The following is a 14,594-nucleotide window of genomic DNA, read 5'->3' as shown; positions in this document are numbered from 1 at the left end:
AGCATGTGTTGTCTTTTCATTGATTCTAATTTTAGGGCGTTTTAAACCATGCGGCAACAACCACATCCGCTCTCCGTGCGAGTGTGTAGAGAAGCCTTAGGCAGAAAAAAAAAGTACAAAATTCTGTGCAAACGAGGAGAAAAAAGTATTAAAACTGTTTTGCGAACGATCGGTTCGTTTAGCCAAGTGAACGTTTATAGTCTAAAATAACCTTACAGCGACGTAAGCCAACAGTATAGACGTGAACACGCACAAATATATGTGTGCATGTGGATATGTATACCTTGATAAGTACAAAAAAAAAAAAAAAAAAAACAAAAACAAAAAACAGAAAGGCAAAAAAATTAATGTTAGACTTTGTTGAAAAGAATTTTTTTTTTTTTTTGTCTATGGTTTAAGAAAAAGTTAGAGAGAGATATAGGCCGATTCGTGAACACTTATTGCTGCTGCGAGTTCTAATTTACTTCCCCTCTTAAAGACCGGTTTTTGCTTCGAAGTGCGCCGTAATATGAGGCGGGTTGCCACACGCAAACATAGGTATACTAATTTTATTGTGCTCTTTGCCGGTGGTAGCTTCTTTAACTTCGCTACACGCGGCAGTAGTAAATTTGGATCCATATCTGCGACAGTGCCCCTGTCAAAGGCATTAGCAATTTAGTGTTAGTCTTTTGATTTTCGAAAAACTCTTCGCTTCTTCCAAAAGCAAATTTCACCTTGTAGTTTCCTTACGAAACACGATGCATATGGAAGCACTGTACGTACCATGAATATGCCAGAGTTCTGCGCGGTCCACTATCTGCCATATGCGGTTGGAAATGTTAAACTCGCAAAACGTGATCTTACCGCTTGCAAAGTCTTCTAATTGACAGATGAATTTTAGAAATAAATGTCCTCCGATCACGATGTCGATACGATATGTATGCAATATATTTATTGGTTCCATGTAGCAGGATTTATTCAAATTTTAAATTCCATTGTAAATGTTATTTGGCCCGCGTGCTCATTGAAGCCATTTACAGCCCAACTCGCAGCCTATAGTAAATGTTGAACTGAAATTTAACTCACTGCCATCTAGCATTTATCTAAACTTTTACGGATACCTTTGAACCTATAGCCGAAGTCGATCTCACAATTGGCTCGTACCACCAACGTTTACCAACTGACGTCAACAGCAGAATATTAAAAAATCTTCACCAAGTTCTTGAACTCTAATATTTCTTCAAATTTCTAATCACTCACTAGATGGACCCCTAACACAGTTGTTATCTGTCTAATCCATGTCAATTTCGTGCATTTACAAGCACCCATCAAGGCTTTACCCAAAATCCCAAAAATCGCACAAACGTTTCATATAACATGCATATGGTTTCGCAACAGCGGCTGGTGTACCTCTATATAACAAACAAATGTCTCGATATCGGGACACATGTCTCCTATTGCAGTAGTGTGTCCCGCAATAGCGATTATGGAAAGAGCCCACTAGTGCCGCGTTCAGAAACAGAACTTGCATTCGATTGAACTCACGTCGCCCGCAATCAGGAGTACACATTGCAATGCACGTGAATTTACGCCAGTCGTAGCGAACTTGTTCAAGTTGCTTTTAAAGATATTTTTAGCTTCAAGACTTCACGCTTTGTTTAATTTAATCTGATTCTTTTTCCTCAATTTTGAAATCGAAACAACTGAGCAGATAAGTTCTTAAGTAATTGTGCCAAGAGAAACTCTACACTCTTACTGGGGCGCAATCTTTAATTATGATTACTCTGAACGATTAAATTCGAGGTTTTTTATAAATTATTTGTAAACTATAAGTGCTTTTGCAATATGAATTGAATGTGAATTCGAATCTGAGTTTTTACGGAAGCGTGAGTAGTTCTTTCATATTAATTTCAGTTTTTCACGAGCATCGTTCCCGCCACACTGTGTGTATTTCAGTGGACACGTCAGCTACACGATCTTTTCAGAAACCATTTTACCCTTACATAGCACAGCAGTTATTGAAGATCAAATTAGTTTATTATTCCATAAAAATCGTGTAGGGAATCGTTCAAGGGAACCTTTCTTGATCATGTCCTGTTGTCCCGTTTAAAAACTTAATTTTCTCAACAATTTGCTCTAAATTAAATTTAATTCTATATTCAAACAGTATTTAGGCTGTATTGTTCTCCCTAATCTCAAGCAAAGGACGCATGGACAGGCATTTGTTTATTTTTTTCATTCAAATTGATTTGAGTTTTCTAAAAATTAAACTTCTTAAAAATCTTAGCGTTTCATTTAAAGTGTTCCTGTTGCACTCACTTCCTTTTCCCAAAAGACGTGTGGTTAGGTAGATCGATGCAATGATTCATCGCAAGCTTTTCTCTCTTTCTTTCTTTCTTTCTTTCTCTTTCTGCGCTGGCTGGCTATACTGTGTAATCAAAACTGAAATATTTGTTTTTCTTTATACTCCACGAAGAACTTTACAACCGTTATGTTTAATCTCTGACCCATCGCATTGCAATCATTAACTATAATTTCTACCCCGAATGAACAATTTCTTCAGGCGTATGTGTATGTGTGTACGCACATACATGTCTATTAAAAGAAATTTCAACATAACGTAAAAACGCTGAAAATAAGGCCCAACCTCTATTTTATGCTCACGCTATAAATAATACATACGAGAATCCAGCATTTGCTGCACCTACTTGTTTTTTTTTTCCTTTTTTTTTTTTAAAACGAAACCTTTTAACACTTTTTGTTTTTTATTTTTGTTTATATAGTTCAGTTTTAGTTTTTCTTTCCGTTTTTTTTTTCTTATGTTTTTTTTATAATATTATTGAAAGGGCTTGAATGCTTTGTAATGATTTGAATAACGGCCATTAACACAAAAAAAAAAAAAATAATAATAATAATAATAATAATAAGAATAATCTAACTTAGGTAGAGAAATAAGAAACGGGAAAAGGTTCGTTCTATTCGTTTTTCAAATATCATTTTCACAGTTATTCCAAAGTTTCCATACACTTGCAACTTCTTCTTAGAGCAACAATGCGAGAAGCCCTGCATTTTCATTCTGCAAGAAGGCAGCAACTTTTTATATACGTCTTCTTTAAAAGTATGTCACTGAATTCCGTTAAAAATGGTGAGATCAAGTCTCTTAAGGGCAATCCAATAAAAAGAATATTATTTTTTTTAAATCTTAATATTTCTTTAAAGTCTTAATTTGAACCTGAACACAGTTATTATCTATCTAACGCGAGTCAATTTCACCCCTCAGTTTAGTCATTGGTTGCGCGGAGAGAGTGCAGTCGGGGTTTTTGTAAATTGCGTGAACACACTCTGCTTCAAGTTTTTCATAGGAATTCGTGCTCTAAAAACTGTTGCTTTTAGTTCTCGGACTTGCCATATGTCGAATTATTCTTGTCCAATATAGTTTTACTTTCAACGTTAGGCCTTTTTAAATAAATTTTGTCATTGATAACTAATGGACTGGAACGTTCATTTTACTTCATTCAATTACGTATATAGCATAGCTCAATTCGCTATACGTGGCCAATGCATGGCGTATATGCATATATGAGATTTTTTTAATCAGACAGTGCCAACTACATTCACGTTTTTAATATTGAGAGGAACGCCTTATGAGGGACATTATAATGATTTGCACTAAATTAGTTTCATTCAAAGTGAAGGCGACCTGGAAAGACATGTTAAAGCGATTTACTCAACGCAAGAAAGAAAGGCCCAATGCATAGGCAGTCAGGAGAAGGCTTGATTACATTTTAAGTCGTGATGACATTTATTTACAAAAGGCTAACCAATGTATTGAAATAAGTTTTTTGTGGGAATGGGAAGACTATTTAAGGTAATTAAACAAAATTGCTTAAAAAAGAAAGCAGAAGTGGTGCAACTTTTGTAAAAAGAAAGCAAACTTTGTTCATAAAGCTTCGTTGGTGAGATTCCTATAACGCGTTGATTCGTGCAAATCAGAAATTCTTCAAAACTGTATTAAAAATATAGGGAAGAAATTTGGAATTTTTAAAAATTTAAATTAAAAACAGAAACTTTACCTTCATTACTTTCGTATCAAAAGCAGGTTCTAAGACTCGTTAAAGCGAAACAATCAAAAAATTATCTCTTGCAAATCCGCCTGAGTAGCCGAAGGCGGGGAATGTCGACTAGCAAGTCAATGGTCATGGGTTCGAATCTCCTCAAGTGCGGTAGAGTTTTTAATAAAATCCGATAGCCTTAGATGCTAGCGCTTTTAAGAGTTTAGTCTTAGAATTTATTTCTCTGGCGAAATTAATAATAATAATAATATCTCTTGCAAAGAGTGCCATTACGGTTAAGAATTGAAGTAAGTAACATGGCCACGTCGAGAAATCTAGTATCGAAAAAAAAGAGTGCAGTGTCTCTCTAATTGGAACGAAAAGCGATTTTTGCACTATATAAAGAACTGGGGACCTCATAAAATCTCTGGGATATCATACTTGAATAGTTAGGGGATAGTTTAAGACGACAAAAGGATTTGGTTCCTTGATGTAAATAAATTGTAGGTTTAAAGGCACGATCGGCACTAGTAACTGGAAACATCGTAGCGTTGCCTTTCAAGAGAGATTCTTCTTCCTGAGAAGATTCTCCATAGGGGGCAGACAACCAAGTCTTGCAGGACCATCTCTCTGAATAAATTTTTTTGTCATTTAAGAATCGACAATTGTTCACCGTCTTGCCTCACAACAATGGTCCGCATTCTCAGGCTCCTTGCTACAGCTTTTTCAAATACGTTGGAACTCAAGAGCTTGCAAAATTCGTTCGTAAATATTTGAAGAAAGCATTTTCTACGAAATTATTATAAGACCTCCCCCCTGGAAACTAAAAAAAAAAAATAAATTAAAATAAATTTTCGCCTGCGAACGGAAAAGATCCTTGATTTGTTTGATGAACAATAGAATTAATGAAACGAATATGTAAGTGAATGTTCAATGATTTCCAGGCTACCACATGAATGTATGTGTGACTGTATATATGTATTGATTTTTTCTTCTTTTTTTTTTTTTTGTTAGTTTACTCTCTTGAAAATGCTGCCAACATTTTTTTATGTCTTTAATATTTTTCATTAGATTTTTATCTTTTCCTGTGACTTTCATACAAAGAAGTTTTTGTCTAACTATGTAATTTAAGCGCTCATCAGTTCCGTACTGCTGTTATTGTTCAGATTATATGTTGATGACCTAAAGAACTAAATATGTATAAATTTATGTATATAGATATATACGTATGTCTGCATTTGCATTGTTTTCTATTGTTACACAGACGAGACTTAATATTACATACATACATATATGTAAAAGAAGAAAACTATTTTTGGCTCCTAACGAAACTTGGATACCCTTGGGATTTCATACTTGTTTACGTGACACTGAGGGGAAATTGAATAATCAATACTAGGAAAGGGCAACTAACATACTTTATATTGCTTTTCTTTTGGATTCTACTAGTTTTATAACTAGCTTAGGCAGACCTGCAAATAGATCCTGTTCATGTTTTGAGTTTCAATAGGAAAATAAAATTCAAGTTACAGCTTCCTCCGCAGCACGTTTTGCGACTACGGGAATTGTAAGAGAAAACTGACACAAAGGGGCGGATAGTTAAATGTATACTGAATATTATTCGACTGTGGAATAATTACATTGGCACTGAATATATTTTTTTTTTTTGCTGTCCCCTTACTTCTTATCGAGAAAGTGTGCGCCATATATTTAAGTATGACGTTGCTAGAAATGGGGTGGGCGAGAGGAAAAAATGCGAGTAAGCGATGTTTGTACGCGTCTGATTCGAAAGTGAGAATGACTTGCAATAACGGAACCCAATCTCTTCGAAAAGACGTGTTGTGTTTACCAAAGCTCGAAAATAAAAAATATTTATTCCTTATGTAGAACTTTCGAATAAAACTACAAACAAACTGATAGATTGCTATACATTCTTCCTTTAGTAGCGATTATAAGAACACGAAAAGCAAAGAAGCAAACATAATACTTTTCTATAGTTGTTGTTGCTTACTGTATGCAAATGATGTGGTCGGTGTAAATGTTTTTGCTATTGTAAAATATTTTTTTCTCCCTTTTTGCTAAGTGGCGAGCTATTTTTTTTTGTTTTTTTTTTTTTGTTTTATGTAAATGTTTATAGCACAAATCGATAACTACCTAAATGCATACGTACATAGAAGGGTTTAGTGAAAGGAGAAGAAGAAGAAGAAGAAGGAAAAAGAAAAAAGTAGTAAAATTACATTAGTGAAGACAAAACAGAAAACAGCTGACTGCTGCGGTGCTTGGCGTAAACTATTAGCAGTGGAATGATTGTGGCTTGAAAAACGTACGAATAAATGTTAATTTTTATTTTTATTGAAATTATTTATTAAATTGCTTGATTGAAGACAATTATGTTTACACGGCGCTACATTTTTTCCATTGTCTGTATATGTTTTGCACAACAACAACAAAAACAAAAGTTTTATACAGAAATTCGCAAGGTACACAGACACAATGCTATACTCAAAATAAGCAAAATTGTTCATGTGTATGTCTTTACAAAAATAAAAAACTGTCTGCTGCTGGTGCTGGTGCTGGGGCTGGTGCTGCTGCTGCTGCTGCTGCTAACCCCCCGTTTTAATGTCGAATATCTTGTTTTCCTTTCAGATACACTCCCCCCGCTTCCTAGTTCCCTGGAATATAGGTGCATTTTTCTTCTTGTTCCCATATGATATCTGCCATCATAAAGTGCTGAGTTGCAAGTGTCACAAGGCATCAAATACGGAGCAAGTTTAAATGCAAAGAAAACAAAATTTCGAAATAAGTAAAAAATCGATGATACCCACCAACCACCCACACTATTTTTGGTTTGATTCATGCATATATGGTTATCAGAGATATCGTTGGTTGGTTAGACAGGTTGGGTAGGGGACGAGACTTGGGTGTGAGTAGATGACTACGAGATTCTAATGGGGTAATTTGTTTAACATGTTTATTCATAAAGGGGTTGTTGCATTGACATGCCTCTGCTGTTGGCACGCGGATATCACATGCGCTTACATCTCCACATATACAAAGCGTGGTGCGTACTTGAGGCTCGCATGGCAATAATTGTTTAGCGGCGCCAGAATTGTTTTCATTTTGAAACAATTTCAACTAAATTCTGATTAATTTAATGATACTTTTGATGTTTCAATTTACCGCAATAAAAGTGAACTTATTGATTATAAAATTCATACATACATACATACATACATACATATATATATACATAAAATATTATCCCACGCAATAAGCTGCGTGCAAGAGCGAGCTGCATTTGTCCAACAAATTTGCATATGACGGTGGCATGAGACCATTATGGTGTTTTAGGACTTGTTCTAATAGTCTAAAGGGAGAGTAGCAGATCGGATGAAATATATAGGCAAAATTTTGACCAAAAACATTTCTAATTTTAAACATAGTTTCCCTTTACTTCGAATGTTTTCGATTTTAAATTCTGTCACCAGAAACGGATCGTCTTCAAGCTTTGAAAGCACATCCGAGGACATTAGGTTTTTTCACTCAAACAGCAATCGTCAAGCATCACGTCAGCTACTTTTGGAGTCCATCATTTTCATGGACATAAATCAAACATAATTTTTGATTTTTGAAATCACCGAAAACACCCGTTGGAGGTCCAATAAATCTAATTTGATAATTATGATTGGCCATCATCTCGGGTGTCTGTTGATGAAATTTTAAGGTCACAAAAGCTGAGCGAAATGCGAAATATATCGGTCGGCAAAAATGTCTGTAATTTAGGTCGAACATTTGTACATGTTTTTTCGTCAAGAAATAACAGATTATATCACTATATATCCTCAGATATTTGATTAAGATAATAGCAACGTGCTCTCTGTTAATAACTAACCATTCCTTAGAAGTGTTTCTAGTTTATGTCAAATCAAAAATTTAACATCTTTTCAGTCTAGTCTCTTCAGCCATTGGGAAGGCCTTGAAGGATACTGAACAGTTTGTTTAGTTATATAGAGTTTATTTAGCGTGTATATTATAACATAAACTCCATTATCTTATTATTACAAAAGTTTTTCTTTAAGCTTAATTAATTTTAATTAATAACTGATTGAATTGTCTTAATTAATTAATGATTAATTATTGATTAATAAACTTCAATCTACCCAAAAAAAAAACAACTTTCGGTAGCTTCAATGCTATGCATTTCCAGTCTGTGGCATAGGGGTGTGGGCGCTGTAGACGTGTGCTTATAAAAGTTTAAGTAACTTTGAAATTGTTTTGCAAAATTTGTGGGCGATATCTTCATTCTCACCAATGGGAGAATGTTTACCACAAATACTACAAAGTTGCGCAGACAAGCAGACGGACAGACATATCTAAGTGCATACCGAACTTGAAACTGGGCAAGAATTTATATACTTTATGGGGTTTTTAAAGCTTGTGTCCGCGTCTTGCAAAGGTGTTCAAAAAAAAAAGAAGTAAACTTTGATACACTATAGTATTGGATGTGTGATCAATGTTTTTCATACTCATGCTCAGATGCTACAGCATCACGCACAGAATATATGTGCAAATTTTTGTAGATCGGTTTGCTTTAGTTTATGAGTAATGGGCAAAAAATCAATTTTCTGTTCCTTTTCAAAACAGAGGTGTTCTCAGTTTACATGGTGCTGTGCGTGTGACCTTCGAACAATTTCATCCATTTTCTTTACTGTTTTGCGTGCAGGAACTTCCAATGTTTCCGCTAAATGTGAAGTCGATAGTTTCATTTTTGCGGCCAGGAGAATGTTTCCAACGGACGTTACACCGTCGAACAGATCGACAGACGGACATGCTTAAATCGAATGATCAAGGGAATAAATACCCTACAAAGGTCTCCGATGCTCTCTTCTGAGCGTTGCAAATGTTTTGACAAAAAAAATTCTTCTGGTGGGTATAAAAAAAACTTAGAAAGAACCGAAATGCGTTATGTAGAAATATTGCATTGAATTACAAAATCCATTGAAAATGTGAACCCAGTGTTGTACACATCCAAACACTGGAATCGAGAAGCTATGCCAGAACGAAACAGCTGATGTGAGTAAATATTAATAAAGTCGAAGCCAATTGCATCCATCTCTTGATGACGAGAAATCAATAGAAGGGTTTTGGGTCCGCCAAAATGCGTTTGGTTTTGTGAATACTTTAATTCTATGGAAATGTTAAACTAATTAGAGAATACAATGCAGTCCAAGTTTCTCGCTCGAAAGATAATCGCAACAATTGGAAATTTCGGTGTCCGCTTCGCAGGAATACAAACATCGCAGATATGCAACTTTTTAAAAATTGACGGACCTTGACTCTCTGAATAATTTTATTCTAATTTTCTTCACAAGGCAAGTCCTTAGAAATCCTTCCCTCTCAGGACGAGTATTCTTGTTATGTTCTCGTTAAGGACACTTAGGAAAAAAATTTCTTATGATATACTCGCGATGTCTCAACGATATAGTGATATGGTTTTTAAACTTTTAGTGATCGGCCGAAAAATAAAACAGTGCAAAGCAAATTGAGATATTGCTTGAACAACAAATGTTTTGCAACACCCACAGCCTTCTTTTTGCTATTTTTTAACAAAACCGCGTATGACCAAAAATATGGTTTGCAAGGAAAATATTGTTATCTTGAATTTTTTCATTTCTCCAAAGAAATGATTACGTCATACAGCTTACAAAATATGCTTAACACAGTTTTGCACACGTTGAGATAAAAAAATTGATCAATCAATTCAAGTGCTTTAGGAAAATCGCAATTGCAGCCCGTGTATATAGGATATACTTACAGGTCACGAGTTTCTTGAACTTTTAAGCAAAAGTGCAAAATCGAGGCTGTTAGTATATAATATATACTCAGTGATTCACACGTTTTATCCTATTTCGACTTCCTTAAGAAAATAACATTTTTTTCACGTCTCCTCACCCTTTTCTAGCAGGTATTACAAAGAGATATTTTGATTAGTAAAGGTCCTACCAATAGTCGTTGCTTAAAATGGGCGCCATGTAACTTAAAAAAAAGCGGAAAGTTGCCAGTCACGTCGTTTCTATATCCGTACATATCCGACAAGTATGGACAGACTTGATTTGCTGGAAGATTCTGAAGCATGTCTTTTGTATGCCCTCAGGTGTTGGAATACTGGCATAATGACCAAATATTAAATATAAAATTGAAGCTGAACGTTGTTTTGTACCCATCACCACCTCTGCATTAGGTATAGAAATGGGAGACTTGAAAATTTCATTATATTTCAATTAAAGAATTTAATTGCTAAAGTCATTATATTTACCGATTAGCAACACATCCGCTAAGCTATGGACATTTCCTTAATTTTTTTTAATCTTTACTCAATTCTTTCTATCCTTCATTGTGTTACACGGACAGAGGACTATTTTCTTAATGATAGGTTGTGTTTAAAAAAGGAAAAAATTAAAGCGTTATTATTTTTATTTATATTTTAAATTCCATGAAATATCGTATGCCAACCTACGGTTATTTAGATAATGACATTTCAAAATAAGACGTTATATGGGATGTGATCAAAAAAGTGGACTGACAGACGAACCGAAAATCCCAGATTGATTCGGGAAAATGACTCTGGTTTCTGGGTTCGACCGATATTATAAAAGGCGGGTCTGCCTCAAGTTCTTCTGGATGTTGCATAAGGGCATAATGAAAAATTTAAACAAAATTTACATTCAAAAGTCAAAAGTGAGTCAAACTGAAAGTGACTCCTTGATAGGATTAGGATTAATTATGCTTAAATTTAGTTCGTAAAACATAAAAAATTGCTTCAATAAATTCAATAAATTATAAATGCAGACTATATTTTCGTAGGAGAAAAATATTAATGCCATGTCTTGCAACGCAAAGGAGGGATGTCAGTTAATATATGAAAAAAAAAAAAAACAAAATAAAATCTCAGGTCATTTTAAAGCAGCCGCCTGACTCTATTGCCATTAAAAATCTCATTAATTATTTTTTAATTCATTTTTGTCATTTTAATTTTATTTTGAAAAAAATTAATTTTCATTCGCTCCTGATATGTATGCTATGAACTTCTTATCACTCGATATCATTCATTCTTTTAAAGAACTTATGCCTCTTGCTCCATTGTTTCTTCTTTCTAATCGCTTGAGCTCTTTGTCATATGTATCATCATACATGAATACAATATCTTGAGCTCCTTCGGTAATCAGTCATTGTTGCCGTCTGCGTATGCCTATCTGTCTGTGTACTTTGCTATCTATCGTAGTGTAAGTGTTTAAAGAGCAGCACTATGCACAGGGTTATCTTTGTCAATGTCCCCGCTGAGTATGTAAGTGTGTTTTAACTTGAATTTCCTTCTTTTTTTTGTTTTTTTTTTTGCTTTTTCGTTTTTTCGTAATTTGATCTCTGCTGATATATCTCGTAGTTATACCGAGTGTCTTGTCTGTTGTTACATTCATAAGTGTGTATGTATGTATGCTTATGTTTAAATACGCTTAAGAATTGTTTGTTGTAAAAAAAAAAAAAAAAAAAAAAAAAATTCAAATTTACACAATGTTACAAAATATCTTTTCTTAGCTTTGTTTTTGTTTTTTTTGTTTTTTGTTTTTGTTAGCTTTTGTGTCTCTTCTGAGACGTAATAATCTGTTTGGGTTTAGTTTTATACTTGTACTCTCGTTCGTACGTTTGTTCTGCGTAGTTTCTGAATATGAATGAATTTTTAAGACTTCTTTGTGACGAAACAATGCAAAATAAAGATAAAAAACAACAATCAAATCTTTGAACTTGTAAACACAAGCAAACGCATTATGCATATATGTGTGCGTTGTGTGCCGGCCGTATAGTCTTTAATTTTTAATTTAATAATTTTTTATTAAATTTTTTTTTTAAATATTTTTCTCTCTCTCTCTCTCTCTCTCTCTCTCTCTTTCTTATTATTTTCCAGCACTGATGGTTCAGAATCTCCTACATTAGCCGAATCCGATGCAGATGGCCACGAAAAACCACGTGTCAAATATGGCGAATTGGTTATATTAGGGTAAGCCATCGCTTTTTTCCATAAAACTTTATTTCCCTATTTTGTAAGCAACATTTTTTGTATTTGTTGTAAATATTAAGTAAGAGAAAAAAAGTCGAAAAGAGGCGTTTTTCCTAATAGATGAGTTTAGAGCCACATAACTTTGGAGGACAGTGACGCTATCAAGACAGAGTACAACACTTTTCCAATATAACAGTGCGCAGATAATTAAAGTAAGAAATATTGTAACACCTAGTAGTTCCTTTTCCGCCTTTTGTCAATGGGCAGAAATGCTGAATTTGGTGATTGAAATGCTTTATAAAAATCTACAACACGTTTCCGTAATGAAAGTTACAATGCTAGAAATGCGTTGCGTACTAATCTATAAAGCGCTGATGAAGTCAACGAAATTCTTCAAAAGTTTTATATACAGTTTCTAAGGACTTCTGGGTACTACAGTCACTTTAATGAGCAACATACGCGCATAACCATACAATCTTGGACATGAGAAAGGCTCCGTCTGCCTGTTTACTATGCTGACTAACGAAACCTTGTATCTCTATCATGAGGCGATAGTTGGCATTTAACGCGAGTTTATTATTATTTGCAATAATAACAACATGAGTATAATTCTGTCTTGAACGTATTAAATAAGTTACACTTATGTGTGCCTAAAATTGGCGGCAATACGAGTTTGAATTGTGAACAAGGGTAAACGGGAAATTTCTTGTGTTTAAAGCATATCTGAAATTTAACGCTTTTCTTTGCAACTATTTGTTGTTACAACGTTCTGATGTAAAATTGAATTTATTTTAGTCGCAGGTTAAAGGATTCAGACTCGTGGCATAGAGAGCAAATGACAAAATTGCATTCTTTCTTTTTCTAAAACAAACATAGATTACTCTGCACTGTATGGCGTGGCCGTGTTTTCTCTCTCCTCTACAGGCACCGTAGAATATTGGTAGAAACCCTATTTCCTTGCTATTGAGTGAAAACAGCGGTATTCTCAGTGGATAATACATTCTGTAGGTATTCCTTAAACGACTTTGCCCTTTTCAATACCAATTCGCTTCCAACCATCCCCCAATAATGGACCGATGAAAGAACAGACATACCTAATTCGATGCAGTATTTTGATACTAATCGCAAATATATATTCTGGGTGTTGCAAATGTTTTGACAAAAAGAATACACTTGCATATTTTAGCCGATAGCCTGTGTTGCTAGTGCTCAATGTCTTTTTTTTAGTCTAAGAATTCAATTCATTAGTCTAAAATTAAAATAATAATAATAATAATAATAGTGGTGGGCGGATATAATAAATAAATTATATACACAAACAAGTATAAAAAATAATTCAAGTCTAAGTTTCGAAAAACACTTTTCCTTTTACTTAAAACCCACGCACGTCCTTGAATAATAAAAAAAAAAAAAAAAAATTTGTTCTAGAAAGTATCAAAGTCGAAACGTAACAAACTCATCTAATTTCAAAATAAGCAAAAACCACTTATCATTTTCGATTGATTTCAAAGATAATAAAACTGAAAAAGTTGACTAAAAAGGAGTTTTATACGAATTAAATTGAATCACTTGACATCTATTACTTCCTTCTTGTGCTTAGAATGAGTGAAGATATGCGAGATATGCGACATACCCAGATAAACCTAGAAAAAGGTCATCATAAGACTATAACCCGATTCAGGTGTGTCTGTCTGTCTTCCTGTCCAGCTATCAACACTCGCAGAAACACTGTCTGCCTCTTTGTCTAAAAGTTAAAAGGGATAAGAGCTATATGTCCTCTGCTTCTGTTTATAGATCCAGCCTGGCAGTGAACTAAATTTCACCTCGCAACTTATGTGTACTAGGCTACGTATGTACGTAAGGCTCTTTGCAAAAAAGGCCATCATTAAGCTAACTGATAGCGGGTTAATTCAAGAACACCTCTTCAATCTTATTCTAACCACATCCCACTACTGAAAACATCCCCCCTGGTTTGAATACAAGACTGCAAGGGCTTCCCTCCATCTAATAACGATTGAATGAATGAATTGATGCCCGGAACTTATGTCCCGTATTGCTGATGAAATATAATACAAAAGCTCCCATTAGGAACGCTGTCTTTTTTCTTGATAGGAAAGTCGGTTAATTTGATAAACCAAAACCTTTTTTTTTTTTTTGAAAAGAGCTTCTTATTATTAAATAGTTTGATTTAATCTGCATTCTGCCCTTAAGACTTGAAATTTCTCAACTTTATTTTTGTGGCTCAAAAAGCTTCTAACTTCCTTTCTATGCTCAAGTAAGATTTTTTAGTCAAGCTTTATTCCTAGAGTGTTATTGAAATAATCCTGGAAAATGAAAATTATTATTTTAGAAAATATTGGCAACCCTGGTCGTCTCCTGTGCACATCATGCAAGCAATTTAAACGCATTTTTCTTCTTTAATTAAACATGTTCAAGAACAAAGGGAAAATAAATTAAATATACGTATGTATATATGTACACGTATATATATATGAAAATATATACAAGCG

General features: G+C 34.2%; 1 protein-coding gene across 1 annotated transcript in view; it reads left to right on the top strand.

Annotated features, from left to right (window-relative positions):
* The window catches only part of LOC119640081 (protein pellino), a 56,792-nt gene that overhangs the window by 32,708 nt on the left and 9,490 nt on the right, over positions 1-14,594 (top strand). Inside the window, exon 2 of the mRNA XM_038037858.1 lies at positions 11,992-12,084. Within this exon, the coding sequence (XP_037893786.1) occupies positions 11,992-12,084 (93 nt within the window). The remainder of the gene's footprint in view (positions 1-11,991; positions 12,085-14,594) is intronic.

This window comes from Glossina fuscipes, unplaced genomic scaffold (genome assembly GCF_014805625.2).
Source record: "Glossina fuscipes isolate IAEA_lab_2018 unplaced genomic scaffold, Yale_Gfus_2 115, whole genome shotgun sequence".
Lineage (NCBI taxonomy): Eukaryota > Metazoa > Arthropoda > Insecta > Diptera > Glossinidae > Glossina > Glossina fuscipes.
Note: the sequence above shows the minus strand (reverse complement) of the source record. Positions and strands in the feature narration are given on the sequence as shown.